The sequence below is a fragment of the Lepisma saccharinum genome, chromosome 1 (genome assembly GCF_977018435.1).
Source record: "Lepisma saccharinum chromosome 1, izLepSacc3.1, whole genome shotgun sequence".
NCBI classification, from domain to species: domain Eukaryota; kingdom Metazoa; phylum Arthropoda; class Insecta; order Zygentoma; family Lepismatidae; genus Lepisma; species Lepisma saccharinum.
Window position 1 is genome coordinate 132,684,079 of NC_139229.1, and position 27,753 is coordinate 132,711,831.

General features: G+C 37.5%; 1 protein-coding gene across 3 annotated transcripts; it reads left to right on the forward strand.

Annotated features, from left to right (window-relative positions):
• The first annotated feature begins 1,511 nt into the window (after positions 1-1,511).
• LOC146001455 (BTB/POZ domain-containing protein 2-like) lies at positions 1,512-27,217 on the forward strand. 3 transcript variants are annotated; one of them, XM_083138801.1, is made up of 6 exons: positions 1,550-1,562; positions 9,548-9,674; positions 12,321-12,401; positions 13,994-14,124; positions 16,594-16,798; positions 24,345-27,217. In XM_083138801.1, exons 4-6 carry the CDS (start codon positions 14,048-14,050, stop codon positions 25,269-25,271), a joined length of 1,209 nt encoding a protein of 402 aa, XP_082994927.1. In that variant the 5' UTR covers positions 1,550-1,562; positions 9,548-9,674; positions 12,321-12,401; positions 13,994-14,047; the 3' UTR covers positions 25,272-27,217. The 3 variants fall into 3 exon arrangements, with proteins under 3 accessions (XP_082994909.1, XP_082994927.1, XP_082994917.1); XM_083138783.1 differs by lacking the exon at positions 12,321-12,401 and having other exon boundaries at positions 1,512-1,562; XM_083138791.1 differs by lacking the exon at positions 12,321-12,401 and having other exon boundaries at positions 1,562-1,610.
• Positions 27,218-27,753: the final 536 nt, after the last annotated feature.

Consider the following 27,753-nt stretch of genomic DNA (forward strand, 5'->3'; position numbering starts at 1 on the left):
GACTTAAATTCGCCCCTCCTCCCAACTGTGACTTCTGAATCCGCCACTGCCGTATACAGAGTGAAATTCCGCTGCTGTAGCCGTAAAGAAATTGACATTTATGTGCTGCAGCGATGCCAACCCTAGCATAATGGTGCTAAACCTAGCATAATTTAACCATCTTTGGCACCTAGTACCCTGTGTTTGGCATAACAGCCAAATCTAGCATAATCTGCAACCATCGGTAGATATTGAACTCAAAGGAAAGTGCTCTGAAGTAAAAATAAAATTAACTGCACATCTCTATTTCAGGAGTGGACATGTTTCCAACAAAAGAGAGTAAACCGGCCCAGGGATCCCGTCCCCCACCAACGCCTTTCATCTCTTCCACATCTTCCTGCCATAAAATCGAAGAGGAGGGTTGTGGCGGCCCACCCTCAAAAGTTTGTCCTTTCCCAGCACCGACACAAGTGGTCAGTCATTTGAGGTGCCTGTATTTTCGCGAGGAAATAGTAGAAAGTTGGGTTGACAAATAAAGCTCATGTGACGCCCTCCTTTGTCGGCAAATTTTGACCATCTTTGTCTTCAGCTTGTGTTCGGTTCGGTTCAGTCGACTTGCCATCTTATCATTTCGGAAGCATTTAATTCTTCGTGCGTGCATCTTTCAGTATATTTTTGAGCGTGTGTTTGAGTGTATTGTGAGTGTTTTTTCCCTGCTTTTTAATTTTTATATAAAATATATTTGGCACAATTTCGAAAAATGAGTACTAATAGCAAAAGAAGTAACTGAAACTTCCGAAAAGAAAAAAAGACCGTAGGGTTTTAAACCAGAAATGGGAGTCGTATGCTCAGAAATATAAAGGAGTGGGCAAAAGGCAGTTTTTCTTTTTTCGTTTGGTGAGCACATTTTTTTTTCCTTTCCTTTTTTTATTTGGAAAAATTGTTAGTTTACATAGAAATGCATTGTATGAGCATTTGAAAGTTGTAAAGAACTAGCACAAAAGTGTGTCTCTAGCAAGGTGGTGTTGGAGGTCCTTCCATATAATGCAAAAAAATGCAGTAGTATATGAAAGATATTTGTGAATTATACACCAACCACCTCCCCCCCCCCCCAAACCCTGCAGTAATTGAAAGGTAATGACGCTTAACTGTGTCATGTCATCTTCCCTCTCCCCATCTGCTAGAAAAAAATATGTGAAGTATTTTTACAAATATACTGAGCCACATGCCCTAGTTAGACACTTGGTAAGGTATGGACATTTAATTATGTTTTTTCCATCCCATAGTCCATAGACCATTTCATCAGTTCTTCATTCACCCTCATTGTCGTATTTACTCCCAGAGCCCCTAAGGCAAAAAAGCGACTTAAAATAAATAGATCTTATGGTGGGATAAAATATAACATCTGAAAATAGTAATAAAATATATTGTTAATAATAATACTAATACTGCCCTAGCACAATTGGGTGGCATTCTAGCATAATTTCACAGTTCGAACAGCACTTTTCGTAGCTGAGGGGTTGGCAACGCTGATGTGCTGGCAACATTGCACCGGATGTAGCAGACGCCACTGCAAGTCACATGTAAGTCGTTGTTGTCAGATAATTTATTCACGGTTTTTAAACATTTTAGTAAGTTTAATCGAACGTATTATTTTTATGTACAGACACAGTAGTCTGCAAATATATATATAAATGTGTAAATATATTTAAGACATTTGGTTCTCCTTGAGTAGAAATGTTAGACATTACATTTTTCACCATCTATTTACATGAATACTTCTCCACTCTTTTATTGTCTTCAGGAATGAATGAAAGTGCAAGATATTGGGAATATGACATAGAGTCTGATTTAAATTTAAAAGATAAAATCTACATGTGAAACCCATTCCATGTTGCATCGAATTGCAGTATTGAACTGTACACCCCTGCAAACTGGAAACATAATTACTGTACATGCATAGGGTGACATAATATTTTGACCCAACAGACGGGACATCCCTAAGGAGATTAGTTTGCCTCCCCTTCTACTGAAAAATCAGTTAGGCCTAATTACAAAATTATTGGTTTTATACATAAATGATACATCATAAACAATAAATAAAATATCTCCCGTTTTCATAAGGTATTAAATATTATAATATCGGTATAATTTACATAGCGTTTCTCGTCCTTTCTGATCAGAGCAGCTTTATTCTTCATCAACCGTTTATAAGTCTCCCCGAAAACCTTACCTCATATATTACACACACCACACTAGATTTTTCTTTTGAGTTTGTGTCGAGATGCAGGAACTTGAAATTCTTTTTGCAATTCCGTAAAGAAACTGAACGCTTATTCATATTTTTTAGCACATGTCTCAAATTTACACTTGGTTTTCAAGATAAAATCTAGACTTTTACAAAACGAAACAAATAGTGGCATTTTAATAATATGGATGGGACGACCGGAATATGCCTCTGAAATGGGACTGTCCCGGTCAAAATGGGACGTATGGTCACCCTATACTTGCAGGAATTTACACAGAATTTTCCAATTGGGGAATGTAAGGGTAAATTCCTTGCAAAAATGACCATAAATTGGGCCTTTGTGAAAAGTTTTAGGGGATGTTGGGAGTGTATGGATAAATCATTGCTGTACAGGGAAAGCGGGTCTAACTTGTCTATGCTGAACGATATTTGCAAGTTATACTGCAAGAAAAAGCATTTCTACATACTTCCATTTACTCATATAAGCATATTACTTTGCAAGCAGCAAAGATGGATTATTGTGCTGTTTCATGCTCTTAGCATTACAGTTACATCCATAATTCTTGTGCAGTCGGGGGCGCTGACTTGTCAAAATTATTTGGGGGGGGGGGGCTCTGATCACTGAAATAAATTAATGAATGACTCTCTCTCCCTTTTTTAAGTTTTGGCCTCAGTGTTCGGAATCTCATAAAAGCTCATGAAGTCCTCAAAAATATCAAAATTTTTATTCACACTTCTAATGCAGAATATTAAATGTCCATGGATGGATATGTCACAAGTTTCGTCAACCATAATAGCAAAATGTTCCCGACTTTTAATATCTGCTACCACGGAGCGCAAAACAGATCACCCTAATATATCAATGATCTAGTTCTGAATGTCATGTTAGAGCCATTTGTAGCCGAAACGTCCCATCCACTACCCTAGTTCATGCACATCGTCTTTTGAAACTCTTTTTAGTAAAAAGTTTAACAATACTCATAATTACATACTTAGTATATAGTAATAAGTCATGTGTTTTGCTGTCTCTGGTCATAGTCCCCCCAAAGTTGATGGTTTAGCGGTCTCAGCCCCCCAAATTGATGGTCTAGAACATTTCAAATGTGTATTTAAAGTTAAGTTCATGTGGCACAATTCAGAGTAAACTTTACAAGAGAAACAAAATTATTTGGGGGCTCTGCCCCCCACATCGTTAACATTGGGGGGGCTCGAGCCCCCCCAAGCCTCATGGAGTCGGCGCCTATGTGTGCAGTTAATTAGGCTGTTCAGGTTTAAGGCTCTTGGCATTAAAATAACATCCCAAGATACTTCCATAGTTAGGTTAGACTGCTAGGGTTTCATGGTTCTTACCATTGAAATGATGTCCTTAAATGTTTTTGTAGTAAAGTTTGGCATGTGAGGTTTAGGGATCTTAGCATTAAAATAAAGAAGGCCACCCTCGAGAATTATGTTAAATTTTGTTTTAATCGACAGATGTGAAACTGGTTCCAGCATACCATTTGTATGCATACTAAAATAGCGAAAGAACACATCGGAAATTGCTGTCAGCTCCAAACCTAAGGACGTAAAATTATAGCCGGTGGTGTAATGTTATGTTGAGTGCTATATTCACTTGCTTAAAGCCTTGGGGATGTTCTACTTCATGGTAACGTGACAGACACACTTTACTTACTTGACAATAGCACATCTCTGCAAACTAGAAACAATGGAAAGTGTTTGTAAACCATGCAAAATAGGTAACTTTCATACATCGGAGACACATTTGAATCGGATATTTTGTGTTTCTCGTGGTTAGTACTTACCAATTATGTATTGCGGAACATAGTCGAAGGTGCCATTATGCTTTTTGCACGAAGACAAACACTTTTTCTGCTAAAATAAACCATTTTCTTGAATGCTACGGAAAGCACGTCACAATGCGATATCGCTTGCTTTGCGAATCATAACACTTCTTTTGTTTTCGAATATCAGTGTTTCCAACTCTATTGTGCATGAAAATTCCTATGTTCTACGAATTATTGGATTTTTGAAATTATACTTTCAATTTACAAACCATGCAAAGTTAGCCAGGTTAGTTTAGTTGGTTAGGTTACGTTAGTAAAAATGAAGAGATTAACTTACCATCACAGCATCTTTCACATATTTATTCCATGACACACCATTACATGTATTGCATGGTACCGGCTTGTTTGAAAAATTCGTGCATTCTTGCCTTCGGTGTGAAATTGACCTTAAATAGCTGCTCTGCTAGGTACCCTGTGAAGTGACTCTTCTTTCGTCCAAAGGTTGGTATGGAATGACGTACATTACGCCATGCTCTTTCGATGTTTTGGGAGTGGATTGGAATGTCATCGCGCAACATTCGTCGCATGTTTTCGTGATGTATATGTCCACTTGCAGGCGTGTCAACAAACTCTATGCTGTGGTTCACTTGCAGGTGCCTGTAGCCTGCTCTCTATGGGTCTGTAAGTTTATATAGGCTTTCCAGCAGTCTGAGATTATAGTTATGCCAGGAAGAATGAATTTGCATATGATTTGCTGCAGAGTTTGTTCATCTCTATTGTCTACTGGGACCATGAAAAAAGCTCTCGGGTTTCCTCTTTCTATTCCGCCAAACACCCACTGTCCGTTAACGTCCAGTCCTCTTTTATTTAGACACCTCTTCGTTTTGCCGAACTTTGCTTCATCTACTTCGACAACAACTCCTTGACCTCCTATGGGACGAGAATTTTCGGTTACCCATTCCTCGCAAACCTGTCTGCAAAAGTTAGACCAGTTCTTTTACTCATGTCTAATTCCTCTTCTATTACAGCTTGTCTTGGGTATGGCAGATGAAGCCATAGATTGCAAAAATGAATTATCTTATCTACCTATAGGTTACTGGAACCTATGAACGTGCCATTTCTTGCAGAACGTTTGAATCCGCACGGAACTTTCTTGCGACGTAATTTACCTTGTCCATCGATTCTCTTTGAACAAATATACAACCAATAGCCATCACGTCCAACGTGCACCTTGCATGCACTGCCACATTTTTGGCAATCAACTTCTTCCTTCACAATCCCATGTTGGATTGTAAAATCCAAGGGATCTTCTACGCCCGATACATGCCATTTTCTCTAGAGAAAAAAAAAGCGCACGTTTGTAAACCCTGATTCCACTAGCGAGATTGCGTGACTTCCGACGCTAGAGCCATCTGCAGGTACATAATGGAAACAACGGCATAATGTTGTCGATTTACACAAAAGGCGCAATTTTATTACATGAAAAGTGATTATTGTTATGCTGCATTCTACGGTGAAGTTTTAGGAAGAAAATATCTCGACGAACGTTGTAAACCTTGGAGAAACTCATTTCCGTAAGTAGTTTCTTGTGTAAAATTGAAGAAATGTGTCTCAGATCTATGAAACCGTTACCTGCAAAATATTTCACTTTCTCAAGGAGGTACAGAGTGTCAAGGGTACCAATAAAGCCAATAACTGATTTTGTAGTTAGGTGGGTCAGGTTTAGGGCTCGTAGCATTAAAATAACATACCTAAATGCTTTCAACAGATGATCACTTGGTAGTATATAATCTCATGCACAGAAACCCTTTCAGTTGCTGAGTGCATTAAGTGGCCGGTCCACTTTCGATCTTGCTACCGAAGTTCCCTGCCTACACATGGTGTTCTTTATGAGTGTTCCTTCATAAATTTCATCAAACATCACCCATCTTCATCATTGCAATTAGCCCAAAGTGGCAGAAAAGCATTGTTTAACACAAATACAAAACCCTTTCGAACTGTTTTTGAAATCACTACTTCTCTGATAAATAATGCCTTGTGAAAGATTAAATAAATTTCACTATTTCCGTTTTTGGATCTTGAAACTTATTTCCACAATCATTTCTAGTATTCTATAACACTTCCTAATGCTCCTATATAAGTTACAAAAATTATTATACATTTGGAACTGATACCAGGCTTACTGATTATTTACAGTACCATGCCTGTACCACAAGATGATTTTTCTGCATCCTTTTCTTCGATATACAGGGTGGGTCATATTGATGGGACACATTTCAAATGCAAATTTCTAGGAATGGAACAAGCCCATTTATTAAGCTCTATGTGTAACCAAGATACAGGAGTTCACAGCACTGTTCATCAGTTGAATATAACATCCCATAGGTGGGCACCACCTTGAAGGGAACATTCTTGGGCTCTCCCAAGTCATACTGCCCACACTATGGTGCAGCAAATCGACCGGAATGGCCTCTATCTCCCTCTGGATATTTCCCTTGAGTTCAGCAGTTGTTTGGGGGTCTTGTGGTGTAGGCCTACACCCTTACATTTAGGTAATCCTGCAGGAAGTAGTCCAGTGGGGCTACATCTAGTGATCTGGATGGCCAATTGATATCGCCGAATCTGGAAATGAGGGGACCAAGGAAATGGTCTCGAAGGGTTCTCATTGGCACTAATCCTGTAGGAGGAGTGGCACCATCTTGTTGCATCCACATTTGTGTAAGACCGAGCCAGGGAATGAAAAACATGATTAACATGTCGTTGAAGAGCTCAGTAGTGACTGTTACGGTTGGGACTTCGCTCAACTGTATTTGCCAGGTGTTAAATGTTCTCTGCACCATGAGACGTTCAAGGTCGCCTAGGTGAAGGTTTCCTGTCGGCACTAGCTCTGACACGGATGTTTTTCACAACATGCAGGATCTTATCACCTTCTGAGGTGGTGCTTGACAGAAATGTTTTCTGAATTGCCTTTTTTGATGTAATAATGAAGCTTCCACATCATAAGCAATTTCAACCTGAGTCCACAGCACCATAATTCTAAAAACAATAAAATGAAAAAATTGAATTTATATAAACTCCTAAGGTCAGGCTTCTAAATACAATGCATTTGAAAAATACCACCCTGTATGTATTTCCAAGTAAACCATTTATTGACTGTTGTCTGGCACATACACTACTGCTCCCATCTATGAAATATGACACAAAGTGATATGTTCACTTCTCATATATGTAAAATTTTAATTTACATGTGACAAATTACTTCCAATTTTGTATTTTGTCTTATTGAGGATCACTTTCCAGCAGAGTGTCCGGTCATGCGCCAATGACAAAGCAAAATAATAAAAATATTGCTTTTTAAATATTTTAGAGAAGAAGTAAAAATTAAGTCAGAATATTCACATATTTGAGCGAAATTAGTCAAGTGAAACCTGAAACAGCTAGAAATAGGCAAATGATTTGCCAAGTTTAGCACATCAAAAGAAGAGCCCAGTTTACCCCCTGTGCCCAACTGTCAGGTCATCGCAGCAGGTATGGGAATCCAAGGTCCTTTGACCGCTTTTCCCCCACTCTTGAAGGTCTGTTCATAAGAGACCTTTATTTCAGCCCCCTTGTTTACAAACACGGCAGGGTTTCTGTGAAGTCATCAAGATGAAACTTCTCAGAATGCCTAGCACTGTAAAGCATGCAATGCTCTTGTTTTTGAGAGAATAACACATATTCAAGAGCATTGCAATGCAACTTACACAGAATACATGAAAGTAATGGCGCATAGAAAAAAAATATATAAGTAAGCAAAAGCATAAATTTCCCCACGGTTAGTGCTAGAAAAAACTTAAAAAATAAAGACAGTTCTGCATACATTGTATTTCCTTCATAGTATTTCTCCTTTTAATTTTTTTGGATCCTGTGGTTCAAATATCTATTTCGGAAGAAAATGTTCTTTCTTTAAAAAACACGAAGTACTTGCTATTGTTTTGTGTTTACTTTGCTTACAAATGACGAGACTGATCAAGATTTTAGTTCCCAAGGTGACAGACATACTTACTCAAACAGAACCTTTTTCCTAACATATCTTACTTTCACACCAGGGATGGCCGAAAATATCACGATTCTGAAAAATTTTAAATCTCGATTCAGAAATTTTATTACCTGGATTTCGGAGAGAGAGGTTTAACAATTTTTCCATTTTTTCGAGTAGAATTTATTAAGAAAGTTTTGTCTTTTTTATTTTACGATCATATATTCCCTAGAAAAAAAACATAGATTTAGCCATCACTACTTCACGCATCATGTACGAATACTGTTATCATCATTATCAATGTAGGAATTCCCGCCCCCCTGCCCCGGTTGAAAGATTGACCCTGATGTTTGGCAAGTCTTGCGATGACTACTTAATAATGTCAAGCTTCACCATTGCTTTCCAGCAACTTTTGGCTAATTGTGACAATGAGGGTGAATGGTGATTAGATGATTGATGATGAGATATTCCCAACCACCAATGCATCATTTTTAGAGACATATGTAAACTTGACTAGGACTTTTGAACTTGGGTCTTTAGCATACTGTGCCATTTCTCTATTATGACAGAGATCTGCGTTTGAGCCCTGGTCAAGCTTGCATTTTTTGTTAAAATTTCTTTGTAGTTCATCTATGTGTACAACAATTTTGTGCTAGATCTTTTTAACTGTGGCAAATATTGAACTTTTGAAGATATTAATTTTAAGGAACCTTAGTGTTTGAAGTTTGATATTTGTTGAGATGATAAGATCTTTTTTAAAATTTTTGCTATTTCAACTAATATTAATTATATCACAGGCAACTATAATCAGACGGTAAACCATTAATTGAACTTGTATCATCAATATTCTGAAATGCGTCATAGTCTGCCAGTGTTGGCATCACATTTCCAACTCGCCAGAGGAAGTGATTGGACCTGAATGAATATTTTCACCTAATGATGGGCAGAGTCGAAAAACAAGGAAAAGGTGGAGAATCAACAGAAACATGGTAACGGTAAAATTGAATCCAAGAAGGGTGCATTAATTTTGTTTCTTTCTGGTGGTACTTGAGATAGTATTCATGTACAGAATCTTTTGTGTATTTCGATTGTCTTGCCCAAAGTTAATTCTGTATATATTTGTGTTTTTGTGGATTGTGATTAGAAATGCTATAAGAATTGTTCTTCAGGCAACAAATGACAAAACTAAAGAAACGTGTATAAATCTGTATGTTGCTTGTAAGTGCAAATACTACAGGAGATACTGTATATGTGATTATAAATCTGTGTGTAACTTTGAGAACCATGTTGTCTTTTAAACCCAGAAAGCCCTTTGAGAGTTAAATCGAATGTCATGTTCCCGACACCAGGAGCAACAGACTAACTTTGTGACGACTGGTGCCCAACTGGAGGATGTTGCATAATTGTAGAAAATTATGTAAAATTATATTTTTTGACTTAATGCAATATATTTCACACAAACATACATACGTCCTGGGTTTTATGTCTTTTTTCCCTTATACAGTGTTAATTTTTCAGGTGAACCTATAAGATGGCTACTTGCAAAGACATTGGTTCAACTAAGAGCGAAAGAGGGAGAGAAATTTTAGAGAAAGGATTGTGGAGTGATTGTGAATTTTTGGTAGAATGTGAAGGAGAAAGAAGGGTAAGTAGAAAAATTTTGTGATTGATTTTTAAGAAGTGCAGGTTTTGTTCATGTTTGGGAATGGAGGCCGAAAACTAGTAGGGACCAAAGAAACAAGCCTCCCAAATCACAAGCCAAGCTTTCATTTCTCTAGTCTTTGCTTTCACTGCATTTTCAAAATATTTTTGTCAATGTATTTATTATTATTATTTGTAAGGGAAGCAACGATCTGTTATAATAACATTACAATGAACCTTATGTACCAAAACACATGAGATGATTGAACATATACATGATGATTTGGTGTGCAAACTGTTTGCAGTGTTGTCAAATTAGGGATACATCGGAATTTACTGGCATGTAAAAATTACCCATATTATGCCACATATGACATCACACGTATCTTGAAAGTGGTATGTGATGAAGAAATATGTCCGCTATCGGGATTCAAAATGGCTGTTCCCTTGAGATAATGAGTTGTAGTGATAAACAAGTTGGAACAGCATTTGCCATGTGACTACGATGCTCCTTGGGCAGTAATCAGTACAGTACAACAAATGCCTGACAATGATAATTTGTCGTTAATTAGCATTTGACTATGGATTCATTATACCAAATTTTATCTTTGTAGTATTTGTAGTTTTCCAAACAGGCAAATCAATATGACTAATGTTTTATTAAAATTATAATCTTATCAGCACTTTACCCACAGAATATTTTCTTACTTTTGATTGGTTGCAGATAGATTGCTCTAATGCCGTTTTTTGTTGAGAAGTTTTAACTCTCACTGATAGACAGACGGACATATCGATTGAGATAATAACTGTCCTCTACACGAGCCCGCTGTATTCTTTCAACTCACAAAATTACGTTGTCGTATCTGTAGTAGCTTCCAAGCAATCAGTAGATATAATACGTTTCAGTTGACATGAACAGACTAATGGGCAGACCGGAATTGGAAAAGTTTTTTAGAAATAAGTACACATCTATCAGCACATCATAGACAGAGCAATAAATACTCGATGTGATGCAGGACTTCAAATATTGAGGTAAGCCCTGTTGGGGAGAGCGTTGCAAAGATAAAGCTGTTTAGAGGAGTCCATGGTAAATGAATGGTTAAGAACCAGTTCTATAGACAGTGAAACTTGAGTTTTCTTTTCATACTCTGTGCACAGCTTCATTTTGTTGTTCCCTGTTTTAAAATTAATGCTTCAGAGACTCCGAGATTAACTTGTAATTATATAATGTTTTACTACTTAGAGTGAAGTAGTTTTGTTTAGAGGATGCAGAAGATTTTACAGAACATACGAGGGGCGATCAGGTTGCTCTGACCCTAACATAGAAAGAGCGGCAATAGGGTTTCAATTTTGTTTTTATTTTTCAACATACTCCCCTGCAACTCCAATGCACTTTTCCCATCGGTGCTCCAACGCCTGGATACCTTGCAAAAAAAAATCTTCCGACTGGTCCTCCAACCATGAGTCCACAGCCCTTATCACCTCAGAATCATCAGACAATTTTTGCCCACGAATGTCATTCTTCAAATGTTTGAACAAATGGAAATCACTGGGGGCCAAGTCTGGGGAATAGGGTGGGTGGGGCAACAATTCGAACGATGCATCTGCGATAGCGGCCCTCGCAATGCGTGAGGTGTGGACAGATGCATTGTCCTGGTGAAGGAGCACACCGCGAGTCAACATCCCACGCCTTTTTTCTTGATGGAATCGCGTAATTTTTTGATTAGGTCACTGTAGTATGTGTCAGTGATGGTTTGGCCTCTTTGTAGATAGTCCACAAGAAGGACACCCTTGCAGTCCCAGAAAATTAAGGCCATCACCTTCTTGGCTGACGTTTGCACCTTGAACTTCTTCGTTGGTGGAGAATGTGGGTGTTTCCACTCCATGCTTTGTGATTTTGTTTCTGGGTTGAAGTGATGGACCCATGTTTCAACCATAGTTACAAATCGGGCAAGGAAATCGTCTATATCAGCACGAAACTTGTCGAGAAGTTCTTGACTGATGAGCACTCGGGTACGCTTCTGATCTGGGGTGAGGTTTCGAGGGACCCATCTTGCAGCATTTTTTTTTATTTACAATTCCTGGGTAATTATGTTTTTGACAGTGCCATATGACAGGCCACACATCTCAGCAACATGACGACGGACTCGACTTTCCTTCAGCACCATATCGTGGACTTGGTTAATGTTTTCGGTCGCCATGACAGTTTTTGGTGCTCCACCTGCATGTTCATCCTCACACGACTCTCTCCCACAATTAAACTCACGACACCATCTCTTCACCATACTGTATGATGGAGCAGTGTCCCCTAGTGTATCCACCAAGTCCTCATGAATTTTGGATACCGTCCACTTCTTCTTCTCAAAATATTTGATCACCGCTCTCACCTCAGTTTTCTCCATTCTGGCACATTGACACAACTTCACTCAGTTATATCCCTGTAAAAAGGAAACTGTACGCTACTCAGACTTGCAATTCAGAATGGAAGCATACTAAGGATCACTAAACAATAACAAAATAAAAAATCAATCATAACGTCATTCCTTCTATGTTAGGGTCGGAGCAACCTGATCGCCCCTCGTAATTATTTTATCTAGGTATTAGTACTATTGTGTTGTACATATTTATTAGAATCCCTTCTTTTTTTCAGCTTCAGCACATCATCACATTGCATACTCATGAGGTTACTTGAATCCAAGCACCATAGCACAAGTCTGCACCTAGGAAAAGAGTAAGCAGTCTCTTGCACTAAAAATTTCAAGTTTACAATGTGCATATACATGAGTTTGTTTCTTCTCTTTCAAGCTTTGTATTTTTCAGTAGATGAAGAACTCAACTAATTAATTGTCTTACATACTGAAAATTAATAGATTACTTAGTTTGAAATACATGTTCCCATGTTGGGAAATAATCGCAAGTTTATTATTTGAATCAGCTTTGAATTTTAGGTGCTTAGGAATAATATTAACAAATGAAAATGACGTTAAAGTAGAAATGAAAGAAAAACAGTTAAGATAAAGCCTGTTGCTTTCCGTTATAAATCATTACTCTCGTACAGTGTGTTCATTTTGGTTCCTGGCCAAGATAGCGCAAGTACTAACCTGTGTTATTAGATTGATCGATTTGGTGTTTTAAGTCCACTTTATGCACAGTAAAGCTAATCGGGACTGGACCTACAGTTTAAAGTGGGATCAGAACCACTGTGCCATGTGCCTCCGCCAGGTATCGAACCCGGAACCCCTTGATTACAAGCGACGACACTACCACTGTGCCATTGGGGAGGCTCTGTGTTATTAGAGTTGTTCAAAGTGATGGCCAACTGCATTCACACATTCCCTGAATATTTTGATGAAATGTTGATTGACATATTTGTTCTGTTTGCAAGTTGTTTTCTTGCCATTGTTAACCTAGCAGGATGCACGGTGGGTAAAATTTGAAATTTGCCATTTTCTTTAACACTACACCAGCGCCACAATGACACAATAGGATTTAATCATTAAACACTGGGATGAGACAACTTGGACAATTTAGTATTTTGCCAGTGCCAAAATGGGATGTGTAAGTGACTTAATTTTTGTCTTCTAGTTACTAACACACACACACACATGTAAGTGTATTTTATTGGAATGACATTATCTCTTATCTACTGAACACAATGAGGTATCATTCATGATTCAATCACCTTTAAAATATTCAAATATAACATCAGAATATAAAAACACCTGTTATGTAATCATAAAATTTAGTTTTTTCACATAATATTAGTGTAAAATTAATGGAAGCTTTAAATTTTGTATAACTTCCAGGATAATTAGACTCTGTGAAAGTGGCACGTGGCATTTTTATATTCCCAAAATACAATCATATCATAGTGCTTGTAAATTATCAGTAGATAAAATCGAACCGATATGTTCTGATACCTATACATCGGTAGCCCTTTCAATTATCATTAGTTTCCGAGATATAAAATTGTTTAGGGTAGTATGTAATTTCGAACTTCTTCCAGAAGAGTCTTGAGGTTGAGGCTAATACTATGGAAAGTAGTGCGGCATCTGAATGTTAAAGGTTAAAATATATAAAACCGTACTTCTGCTTGTAGCATGACGTTCACTGCATGCACTATTATTTGTTTAGTTCATAGTTTGTACATCTTTGTAAATATGCCTCAGAAAGTAATCAGTTGTAATTATTGAGTAACGTCACATTAAATACTATTTGAATCTGTACTTCCTGAATTGCAAGAACATGGCCATGTGGTGCAATGCTGTCCAGTTTTCAACCTAATTTTTTTTGAGAAATCTAAGCTGTTATTTATTATTACAGGTTTTCAAAGCTCACAGAGCATTTCTAGCACGAGCAAGCTCTGTGTTTGAAGATATGTTCTTTAACAATTCATCAGGAGAAATAATGCCTATTCCTGGGATAAGACCCGATGTATTTCATTCTATGCTGCTGTAAGTTGTGAATGAAAATTAATTAGAAATATAACTAGATTTATAATGTTTGTTTTGTGGTAATTCAGTGTCAAGTATTTTCTTTGTGACATTTAAAAAAAATAATATATATAATTTTTATTTGTTAATGCTTTATTGCTAGATATATATGATTTTAACAGATTTTGGTAGGGTTTCTTAGTTCATGATGTGTAATAATTGTTTGCATGTCTGGTGGTAATTAATAAAGAAAAGGAAATCTTTTATCGCTTATTTGAATTGTATGGAAGTAGGAACAAGATTCACTGGCTTTCAGAACAATATTTTCAGCTCACATTTAGAACGTAATTATTCAAAGCTGTGGAATTTTGCATAACTAACAGGATAATCCAGATCAATGAGTTTCAAACAGGCAAATAAACTCAAGAATAGAACTTAGCCGATATCAGTTTGAATTAATAATTATTCCACTGTGGATATTCTTACTGATATTTAAAGGTTCTAACGCATCAAAAGTAATCCAGGATATGTATAAATTTGCCATTGGAACTATATTGTAGCAATCTACCAGAGTTTTCCTTAAAAATATTCATAATTGCTCATGACATGATCATTTAATCACAAAATCTATTTCTTTCCACAATGCTGTAAAAATAATGAAAATTGTGCATAGTGTCCAGGATATTCAGACTTCACAAAAGAAAGTGCAATGCATCATTTTTGCAAATTTCGTGAGACACCCAGACTCTGGAGAAGTATCTGCTGGTATTGCCGATTAAAATTCTAAACTATACTTTCCTATATCTATGCCACTGGTAATAGTGGCATAGATAGATAGTAATATTGGCTCAGCCCTAAGAATGTAATGTTTAAGAGCTTATTTCACATTTCGTGAAAATAGATTTGATGGAAAAATATATTTTGAATCTTTTGGAAACTTCATTACAGTGTGTTATCTCATATTTCATACCTACGTCAAAAAGTGAAACATGCATTTCTCTACCAACATTGCATAATTGATTGGTACCAGTAGAGTTGTTATTAATTGCACTGGGTTTCGATGTCTTGCAAATGGCTGTCATCTCTGAATAATTTCAGCATGCTCATTCCAATAATGAAATCCATTTTTACCCATCACGTCTAGTTTTTTCTTCAGAAAACAGCAATACAGGGTGATTCAAAAGTCCCAGGACACTCCTTTTTCTCTGAGATGAATGCAGTAATGGCAGATCCAACTTCACCTGGTACATCGAAGTAAGGGTGCTTCTGAGACATGTCCGCCATACTGGAAATCCTGACCTAGGGAAAAATCCTGATGTGATGGGAAGAAATTAATGTCATTTTTGTGATCAGCATTCAAAATACTTCCAGAATCACCTATTTGTTTGTAAAGAAACGAAATTTCCATTGGATATATTTCTTTTCTTGCGTTCTGTAATAGGTGTAATGGAATGGCGAATGTGAGAATTTTGATTGTGAAATTGTGAAAAATCCTGATGTGATGGGGAAGAATGGATGCCATTTGCGTGATCAGCATTCACAATACTTCCAGAATTACTTATTGATTTGGAAGCTATCGAAATTTCTCTTTTGTTGCATTATGTATTAAATGTTATGTAATGGTGAATATGAGAATTTTGATTACGAAATTGTGATCAGCATTCAAAATACTTCCAGACACACCTATTGATTTGAAAACAACTGAACTTTTTTCTTAAAATGTCGACCAGTGTTATTCACTGCTGTATTGAATTGTTCAAAGCTATTGTGTAGCAGAATGGTTTGCTTTCCTGTCGTAGGCAAAAGTTGTCCCAGGTTCAATTCCTGATGGGAATTTGAAAAGTTTGGTATTTACCCAGCAATGTGAGGACAATTGGAAAGCTTCTTGGAAGCAAGAGCAGTAGACTCAGTCTTGACAATGAGACTCATTGTGCTGCAAAGGGCTGTTACACCATGGAGTTTTAGTTTTTAGCAGAAATATTAATGGACTAAAGTAATCCCTTGTATAGATATATCATGTTTTTATGTGTCATTAATAGACGTGGATGAATTGTGTTCTTAAAGATGCCAAAGATAAATTGTGAAACACACACCTTTTAAAACTCATATTTTGTTATGTATTATATTTTAATTCTTAACTTCGCCAGTTGATGTATTTCAGTAATAAATATCGCCGGCTGAATACTGTTTTGTTGTATCCACTTTCATCGGAAATGAATTGATGACGTTATCATGTTCATACATGTTAATGCACCATGCTCTGAATCGACGTATCTTGATGTCAAGTAGTATGAATTATCAACGTTAATAAAATGTTTGCGCAAATCATGTAGCATATTCAAAATCCACATAATTTCAACCTGAATCAGCTTTCGTGATTAGTTAGTGCAGATGTAAAAATGTATGTATGTTTTGATGTTAAAGCTGTATTTGGTTCTATCCTCTCCTACAGAAAATTCATTATAAAACCTTTACATTTATTTCTCATAGGTATATTTACACCGATATAACTGATTTTAAATGTGTGCGGAAAGGAATCCAGCTATGCTACTGTGCACATCACTTTGACATAAGTGAATTGGAAGAAAGTTGTTTTGCCTTTCTCACAAACCATGTCAAGAAAGAAAACGTATGGCCATTACTTCAGCTTGCCAGATTTATGAACAATGATGCATTACAGGAGGAGTGTTTGAAGGTACGTTGTGGAACACACTGGGAAATTATGTACAATACAGTATATAGCTGAGCTGAAACCATGCAAGTACTCATACCAGCACCACCTATACTGATTGTGGAACATTGCAACAATCTAAAGTTCAATTGCTGGTGGTACTGACATTGCCTCTGACAATCTGAATATTCTAAAAGTTTTTGAGTACCCCTCAAAATCAGAATATTGAAATAACTCTTTAATCATGAAATCTCTTTTTCTGCATTATGCCTGGTTCCCACTTACCTGGGAAACTGACGTGGACTGGAAAAAAGATAGAGAAAAATTTGAGAATTTCATAGAAAATGTACAAAAATTTGGAAAAGTAAGTGAATATTAAATATAGCTGTTTCACTTGCAGTTAATATGGATTTAACACATATTTCTAAATCCTGATTTATACTAGGGCGAATCAAAAAGTAAGTTACACCCCCCCTGTATAAAACAAACAAGACACATTAGAGAGAAAATAATTATTGGATAAAAATGCATGAACATTTAACTTTTTTCGACATAGTCACCAAGGTATTCCAAGCACTTTTCAAATCGTGTGACCAGTTTTTCGATTTCTTGTGTGCAAAAATTACGTCCAATTTCATTTGAGTTGACTTTTTGGCTCATCGGTTAACAATCGCGGCACCCAGTGAGAGCACAGTTTACTATACCCCCAACTGGTCATGAATCAGCATAGAGACACTAGCGTAGGATATGTTCAGTTCACTTCCAATCTCTCTTAATTTTCACGTTGCGGTTGGCAATGATGCTTGCATTAACACGCTCTGTTTTGTTGATAGTGTTCACAGTTACAGACTGCCCAACACACTGTTCATCGTTCACGTTCGTTCTTTCCTCTTCGAACATCTGGTACCATTTCCTGATCATGGGGTGTGCCATTGCATTCTCACCATACACCTCGACAATTTGGCGATGGATTTCACTCTGATTATGCCTTCGTGCCCACAAAAATCGGACGACTAAGCGCAACTCAATGTTGGACGCCATCTCAGTGTGACACACCATACTGACACGGTGACTACTCTCATATTAAAGCAGCTGCAGCATGGCTGCTTTGGGTATGGGGAGAATACATTCCGGACAGTGCTGCCACCAAGCATGATTATTTTCTCTCTTTTAGAACAGAAACATGGCTCGGGTGTAACTTACTTTTTGATTCGCCCACGTACAACGGATGGTTGCAAGTAGGAAGTACGTAATTCATAAAGTCCCTTGCACTCCAATACTCAGTGGCATGGTGTGGGATTTTTAAAAGTGTTACCGGTTATCAGTAGGACATTAAAGGGAGGAGCTGTAAGACTTGGGCACCTCCCCTTCTTACCCCCCCCATCCAATGTCTTCGAAGTAGCTTTTTTTATATTATATAACTGACTGTGCGGAACTCATATTTTAAGTTCGTATAATATTATTCTGGTACGACTGCAATTCAATCATAGATTTTGGTGAAGTTAGTAATCAGATAAAGAAATGTTGGCATAAGCACCGAGTGAAATCGCAAACATTGGTTGTTGACAAATAATAAACATTAGCCTAATAAAGAAATACGTAATTTGATACTTACAGAGACATCGAAGCTACTTGTAGAGCAGATCAATCCGATGACTCTTCTTTGAAAATAGTTCTATGATGCTGTCATAAAATGTAGCTTTCTTCTTGAGATCTCGAAGCAGGTTTTTTCTATTGCCATCAATGATAGGCCCGACAATCTATTCTGTTCGTCAGTGTTCCTCTGATAGGTGTGCATCCGTCACAAAGCGGAAAACGATCGTTCTGCGGAAGAACTAGTAGCAGGAATAGTTAACTTCAAACAACACAATTTGGTTACTTCAGGTTACGCCTCAGTGAGTCCAATGGCATGTAAGTGCATGTTTATGTTATGAACTGATTTGTTTCTAATTTCTGGAGAAGTATATATGTAAGCAAGTTCATTCTTGAGGCGCATCATGTTAAAAAAACTGTCCATAGTTTTTCAAAAGTACGCGAAGCTGTTTTTCTGTGAAGTGTTTTGAATAAGTTATGAATCCATCACAATCAAGCATTGCCAGAAATTCCAATTTATCAATATCTGCAAATCTTGTTATAAATTGCCCTTTCAACGTATCGGTGATTTTGTAGAACAGCCTCCTGCAGATATCTTTCTTACTGATACCAACTCTACTTACTTTTAGTCTCTTTGACTGTTGTGCACTCACACTTTCATTCAAATTTTCCATTTTCGACCACAAAACATCAAAATCGTCATGCATTCTTCTAAGGCTGTCAACAAAATCACTGGTTTTCTTTTTGCAATACCCAACATCATGTATTTTCTTTTAGAGAACACTGAACAAAATATCGACTTTGGGAAATATAACATGAAAAACTTCTAAAATAAAGTTAAAATCAAAGGGCTTGAAAATATCCTGCTGCACAAGCTCTAGTTTCACCATGCCATTCATGCGTGTCTTCCATCTTGGACTTAAAGAAATTTGTCAATTCATTTTTACAAGTGAAAACCACCTCAATCATTCTACTCCTGTAATTCCACCTTGTGTTAGAAACTGACGTCAATCGCCTTTAACTTCACGGTCTAGAGCTTCAGTTCTTTTCAATGATTTTGAGAAAATAGAAGATAAACCTGAGATTCTTTCAAAGATCACCTTACATTCTTTTATGAAATTAACGGATTTTTCCAAAACTAGATTAATTCTATGTGCATAACAGTGCATGAATATACCTGTAAATATTTCTGCTTAACGAGACTTTTCAGTACACCAATTTTACCAGCCATGACTGGAGCCCCATCTTAAGTTTGTGCGACGAGTTTTGTACCACAATTGTTGTTATCCACATAGCGACACAGAACTTGAAATAACCGAGCAGATGTTCTATCAGAGCTTATGTCTAAGAAACCTACAAATCTTTCATCTACGTTTCCGTTTGAAGTGACATAACGGAAAACAGTCGAAAGCTTAGATTTTCTTACAAACATCCGTCGTTTCATCCATTATTACAGCTACAAACGCACTCTCCTTAACTTCTTTCTTTATTTCATTCATCATGTGAGACTAAATGCACGCAATAATATCGTTTTGGATGTCGTTTGATGTTCCTGAGGAAACTGTAGAGGGTCGCAGGTGATGATTCAGTTTATCGTCAGTTTCAGCCATTAAATGAAGCAGTTCCACATAGTTCCCTCGATTCAAGGAATCCTTGGTTTCGTCACTTCCTCTGAAGGGTAATTCTTGATGAGCTAAGTAACAAGTGGCGCGAATTAGGCATTCCAAAATATATCTGTTTCTTTTAACGTTTTCATTATGTTTATCCACAGATCTCTTTAAAGCTTCTCTCAAAGAAAAATCAATGCTTGTCTTACCAAATGAAACTAGGGAACACATCGATGCAATATGCTGCTTCGAGATCTCATGCCATCCTCTGATGATCGTGAAGGTTTCCATGTTATCAACACCACCTGAATTCCACACTTTTTTTTCAATCGAAAATAGAGTACATGGGCAAGAAAACAGTTTCGACAACTGCTCACATCCACATAACCACGGATAGTCATTAGTTATACCATGAAGCATTGAAATGTCTGTCATATCCAGCAGTCAACTTGGTTTTGAAATCGTTCAAAATAGGTGTTGGCTTTCCTTTCATCACAGTTTCGCTTTTTTCTGCAAAAGAATGCAAACTGAAAGATTGCTTCAAAATATCTTCTATCGCACAATTACACACACTGTTCAGATAGGACGAAACGATCACCTCGGAACTCGGAGCATGCTCCATTCCCCTTGTTAATTAATTGAGAACATCCAAAACAACACTCGCACTGCACAGTCCCTCTTGCGAACAGTTGTTTACTTTTGTAACACGTGAAGCACCCCATCTCCCTTGCTCCCTCCCCCTCGTCCATCAACGCTTCCCTAATAGCCAATATTTCCTACGGAACTCTACACTGCAAGAAGTCCAGTTATACTACTGTTGCCATCTTAGTTCTTTTGAAACTGGATTTGTCCAAATTGCAAAATGAATCAAGTTACTTCTCGTTTCAAATAAGACGTATGTAGTCTTGATCTGTTTCCTAACTACTCCCACTCCCAGGTTTCGCTAAATCTGCAGAAATCCCATTATCGTAAAGGCTTTCACTTTATAGGATAATCGTGACGATGAGGATGCATGGTGAATTGATGAAATAAAATAATTATTATTTTATTTATAAAATTATGAATTTTTTAATTATGTAAATAATGGAATAACAACAAACAATGAAATAACAATTTCTTACTGAGGATTTGAACCTGCGACACCTGACACTTCAGAGCATGCTAAGATAACCATCAGGAAATTATGCGTGTAAGTAATGTTTTCACCCAAAAACAGTGCTGCTACCTCAAAAACATTGCTTCAATCTGAAATATCTCATTCCTGCGACAACCTATGTCAATCTCAATCAGCCCTTTCAACAATTATCACAAATTCCTGTAACCGAAATGCTATTATGTGTGAAATATATAGAATTTTAGGTTGACATTTTTAGGACAGCAGACCTCTTGACCGTCCCCATCCCTCTCTCTCTCTCTTTCTCTTGCACGATGATGCCGAAGAAGGACAAAGAGGACTTTCGTAATCGCAGATATTCAGTGTATAGACAAAATATCACTTTTTAGTTTGCTTTTCCCTTGTGTGAGTGGACACCTTCAGAGTGTCACCTTCGATTAGGGAACTTAGCTCTTTTCTGTCAATTGAATATGGCAACACTGATCTGTATCCTGTAAGCATTCCCGGTAACTGTGGCTCCTATACAGGCATGGCAATAACCCATCTCCCTCCCCTGTCAGTCTTTGCCGCGACGCGAAGTCTTCCTTACGTGGGTTCAGAGCCCTTTCCTCATGTTACCTCAGGAGGGTACCGGTACAGTCCTCCTCTTCCCTATTGCCGGTGTCGGAAAGAATGTCAGTCTGCAATATTTACTTTACAACAGTATATAATAATGTTTTTAGACAGGTTCTTCAATTCTTTATATTTTGCTGTTACCTGTGGTTACATTATGTACCTGGTCTGGCCATAAATACTGTTAACAAACTTTCGGCTTGGACTGTACATCCGGTAGTCAGGCTCATGAACCAAGCTTGTGTTGAAGTTCACTCCTGACCATTGTGTGTTCAGCTGTGAAAGAGCAAGCATATATCTTCTTGTGCTTAGCACGGAGTAGGTCTAATATGAAAACAGAGTAGCAGTAATTGCTCTGCATATGGTTGGGAAGTCACTCATTGAGATTTTCCAGCCTCTAAAAATCCCGAAGATCAGCAAAAGGTTTGTGTATCAGACAATCCGGAGATTCACTGATACTGGTAGCATGAAAGATTGCCAAAGAGTTGGTCGACTTCACACCATATGAACAGCGGCGGCTGTTAAAGCAGTGGTGGCTCGCATCCACCGAAATCCCATCCGGAAGCAAGTGATAATGGCACAGGAGCTGAATATTTCACAACAATCAATGTTTAGGGTGCTTAATGAAGACCTTGGAATTGGAGCTTACCGGTGGAGTACTGGAAATTTCCTGACGACACAAGTGAAGAAGCAGAGGGAACTGAAATCGAGAAGGCTCCTGCAGCGGTACGTTGCCAATGGGCATTGCAGGATTCTCTTCACTGATAAGAAATTGTTCATCACTGAATAAAGTTTTAACCGCCAAAATGAAAGGGTGTATGCTTCAAACTCTCGAGAAGTTTGTGAGAGAGTTTCCAAAAATCAGAGATGCCACCAGTCCTCCTCAGTCATGGTTTGGTGGGGGGTGAGCTAAGAGAGTTCCACCAGGCCTCATTTTTGAGAAAAGGGCTTAAAAGCCATTCCAAAGTGTATATGGAAAGTGTCCTGGACCTTCTCGTGACACTGTTGAACCAAACAATGTTTCACAATGAATCCTGGATGTTCAAGAAATATTCTGCCCCAGCTCATAAGGCAAGGATGACATAAAGGTGACTGGAGACCAGTGTACTCTATTTCATTTCCACTTTTGATTGGCCGTCTGATAGCTATGATCTCAGTACCTTGGACTACAAACTGTGCTCAAAGCTAGAGTTGACTGTCTGCAAGCGCTCTTTGATAACAGCAGGGGTGGACTTTCCCATCAAAACCATGTGTGCTGCAATAGATGCCTGGCCAGGGAGACTTCGAGTCTGTGTGATGGCAAAAAATGGGCATTTTGAAAAGTGATTGGTGCTATTTGCGTGTAATATATGTAAGTGTAACATACTAAAAGAATATTTCAAAATCTGAAACCATATTCAATTTATTCACAAAATAGTGTGTAACAGTATTTATGGCCAGACTAGGTATATAATAGGGAAGAACACTTACTTAAATGTCTACATATCACTGGAAAGCCACCGTGAAATTTAGATACAAAGTTCATATTTACATGTGTGACGTTTTATATTCCTCTTAAGGGGGAGAGGGACAATTTCCTCCTTCTCTCTGAGGCAGCTGGGAGCACTGTTGCCAACTTAGCTCTTTTGAGGCCAGATCCGACTCTTTCGTGCACTCGTTTGGCTGTGAACTGTGGCACCCAACCCCTGCCCCGCTATGATGCCATCACTAGCCCCGTCCCACATAGACCAACTTTTGCCATGCGTATACATTTTGCATTATACCTCCCCAGCTACTTTTATATAGCACATTGACTGAGGTGAAGATGACAATATTGTTATCCGGTAAGCCCTTATTTTCGATTCATACAACCATCGGTGAATTATTGAGATCAGTGATGCCGTCAGATCTAGATGGTGAAAACTAAGAATAGTTTGTCATCACTTTAAAGTTACCGGTAATAACAGCGCCCCCTCCCACCCCCTTGACAACTAAAATTACTATGGGATGCACTTTATCCAGCCTTCGTAAATCTAGCTCCTTGAAATTCAACTTTAGCTCAATTTAAGGTGAAATTTAACTATTTTATGTGCATCAGGTTTGGCAACTCTGCAAGAATGGCTGTAGGAGGCAAGGAGAAATGCACTACACTTATAAGAGAATTATTTCATTCGTTTTCTTGGGGATGTCAAACTTCCGATGGGGGAAAAAAACATATGATCGGGTAGAGGATCCATTGAAGATGATATTTGCATTAGAAAGAGTCGAAACTCCCATTTGTTTAGCCGTAACTTGAATTTGAAGTTGTCTCTCCATAAGGAATACATGGGATTCTGTAAATACTTATTAATCATATTTTTCAAACACGGTATCTAGCTTAATAATCAACTTTAAAAACCGCTTCCACTTGCAACATGGGGAGAAATTCATACTCTCAAATTATGCGTGGATTTTCTTTAGTAGCTGTGCCATTCCGACGATATTTAAATAAATGCATGCCTGGTGCGAAATTGTCACACCTCACCTTAACAGGAGGGAAATGTGGATTCAAATATAGAAACAAATGGATGGCTTGCATAAGATTGAGAAGCACTCTGTAAACCTAGTAATACCATAGGATTATGTTTTTGTGAAGTTGATTCTACATCAGCCCTTCTCTTCACAGATAGTGACTGAGCAAAGCAGCGAAGTATTGAAAACTTCAGATCTAGGAGATGTAGATCTGGGTACTCTGGAGCTAGTTCTTGATCAGAATCATCTGGCTGTAACATCTGAGTTAGAGGTATTTGAGGCATTGCTTCGATGGTCATCCAAAGAATGCCAGAGAAGGCGACTGGAGACTACCGGTGAGATGCAACGTATGTTAATGAATAGCTCGATCAAGAAAATAAGGTTTCTAACTCTTACAGCTAACGAATTTGCTGGAAGTCCAGTTTGCTCTGGAGTCTTAACAAATGAAGAAATTTCAGCAATATTCCGAACACACAGCGAGAAAGATAGCCAGTCTCTGGTACCTAAATCGCTATGTTCTCTAACAAATCCTCGACAGTATGTCGCAACAGATGGAGACAAGAAGGTTGTAGGGTTCCGGTCCAGAAAGGTTTCCTCGGTAGACGAGCATTCGGGCAAGGTAGTTAATTTGCAGTTAGCTGAGAAACCGGACAAATATTTCTTTAACAAATCCCCACACACTAGAACCTACTCTTTCCGTTGCAATCAGGCTTGTTGTCTACTGCACATAGTAATATCAACGCGGAGTATGAATAAGGTAGAGATGGTAAGAAAATTCCCCAGCTTCGATGACACAAGCATATACGAAGAAGATATTGAGGTATCTGTCAGGATATTGAACGGTGTGTCCATCATAGAAAAGTCTGGGAAAATTCATAGAAAGCGGGTTAAATGGGATGACGTGGTTGCTATTGATGTAGGACCAGTTAACATTGCAAAAGGAGCTAGCATACGCATTGATGTGCTGCTAAATATTATAGGATGGTATCCTATTGCAGAGAAGTTTGAGAGTAACTTTCCTTTTAAATGTACGGTTTCTAACTCGGGACCCATAAGAGGATTTAGGTATTTGGATGAATGAATCAGTTGACCAAAGAAGGTACTGGTGAGACTTGGTATGTTTTTTTCTTTTTTGCACTGTTTTTACCTTCATTTGGAAAAATTAACACAATTCTAATTTATGTAATTCACCAAATTTAATGTTTATTGGGGAAAATGTTGAGTTTGACTCATACTGTACATTGTAGAGTACTGCAATGAGTGGTTTTCACTCGAGCGCTCAATAGTTCACACGGAAGATGCTAGACAGAGTACACAATTTATAGCTCTTCTGATTCTGAGCAGCATACACTCAAAGTTTAGTATAGTAGCACACACACAACCGTCATTTGTCTGTGGCATTGAGCCCTCAAATAGGGATCATGAAGTGAAAAGTGCAGTGAAATCTAAACTAATTAAATATAGTCATTATCTCCATGTTAAAATGTAATACAGTGTATCTTACCAATACAGTGATATATGAAAATGAAATAGATGATTGTGGGCTGAAACCGCCAGGATGGATATTTTACATGTATGTGTCTTTGATTATTGTCACATTAAAATGAGATTCCATTGTAAATGCTCGAGAGTGCGAGACTTGAACGAGTATGAGTGAGCGAAAGTGGTCCTATGCAATACTCTACTATACCGTGAATATGGCTGTATAACAACATTTATCATTACTCAATTAGATGGTTTGTTTGAGATTGTTTGTAAGGCCATTTTATGCACAGAGACGCTAATTGAAGCCTACAGTTTAATGTGGGATCCGAACTACTATGTGCCTCCACCAGATCATTGAGTATAATATTGATCCATCGTTTTTTCTGAAGCGAAACAGACTCATTAAGAAGTTGACCCTACAAGTTAACGTGCTCCTCAAGACAAAATTCTGTACCTCATTTTACGTAAATTTAAGTTATGGTTTCCTTATTCTTAAAGCATCATTAACATATAAGTTGGGTGTGGTATGATTTGGGAAAAATCATTGTAGAGCATGTATACATAAAAATTTTTGATTCTTGTTTTAAAAACCGCTATTCAGAAGGAAATTTTAATAACTTCCATCATCTTTAAAAGCATTTTCTTAATTTCTAAAAAGCACTACATTTTATTTTAGAACAATTTATGAGAATTGGTGTGTTGAGTTCTTTCCCCATCCTATCTGCGTAGTACGTACATATCTATCTGCCCCTATTAGATTAGGAAGCTTTAGTGAAGTTAATGCTGTCACCTTTTAGTTCAGAGCATGAACATGCAATTTCATCTAGGTTTTTAGCATGTAGGAGTACAATTTATTGAACATTTAGAACACAATTTTATAATGTGATAGACATTTAAGGAAAGGATACATGATATTGTGTCATTAGGTACATATAAAATGGTGCAACGTGTTTCCTTTTTCATTAGACAAGAAAAAAATCGCTGTACCCTAGGTTTTATTACTAACAAATGCTATCAAATTATCAGTTATGATACCAACTGTAATCAGTACTTATCTATAGCATTCCCTATAGGCCGTGGCGGTGATTGGAGTGGAGGGGATGGGGGCAGTTGCTCTCCGTATTTTTGCCACTTGCACCCCCACACTATGCTAAACCTATCTTTGAGAGAAGGTAAACTGTCTTTGCCTCCCCAGTTTTGGCATGTTGCCCCCTTATTTTGGAACCCAATTGCTACACCACCACTGTCTATAGGTACATCATTTTTGTTTTCCAGTAAAATTGCCAACGATCTACTGATCTTATGTTCATATAAACAGTGAAATGGGAGTGTGATTTTTGCGGTTTGTTAGTGTTTTAATTAAAAATGAAATAAAAAAATTCTAATATATAGCAGATATTCGTGTGACAAAGAAAAAGTATAATTTTACATATTTCACCATGTAATCGTCCAGATTTTATGCCAAATTTGTTTGCAAGAAAAGTGGTGTGTGACCATTGTGTGGAACTTTTTATTATTATTATTATAACACCGTGGTACTGGCACTTATTACTAAACTGTCTTTGGTGCTAGATTAGGATGTATGGAATATTCACACCTAATTTCTTCGTTACAGTTTATTGAAATTTTTCCTTAATTTCTTCGTTACAGTTTAATAGGGAACATTTTTATTTGTTGTTCCATTAGTTGTTATTGATTTGTGCATTATAGTAAAAAAAATTACACTTGAGAAAATTTACTACATTATTGTGAAGTACGGACTTACAAAATTGAATATTCTGTGCCCGAAGATTCTGCACCGCTATCATTACTTTTGTTATCTGATGCACCAATGCGACGATTACAAGATGAAAGGTTAGAAACCAATTTTCAGACTGAAAAAAGAGAGTTCCATGATTGCGCACAGTTAAGTAGTCCTCAGGTTTTTCCTGAAAAGTTAGCAATTTTATGTTAGATCAGTTGATGTCAACATCGACACATTTCATATTGGTATGGGTAAAAATTCCATATCCATCCATCATTATGTAGTACTCATGTTAGTAGTAATTATTGTTGTGGCTTGTAGTTGTATGCCTGTA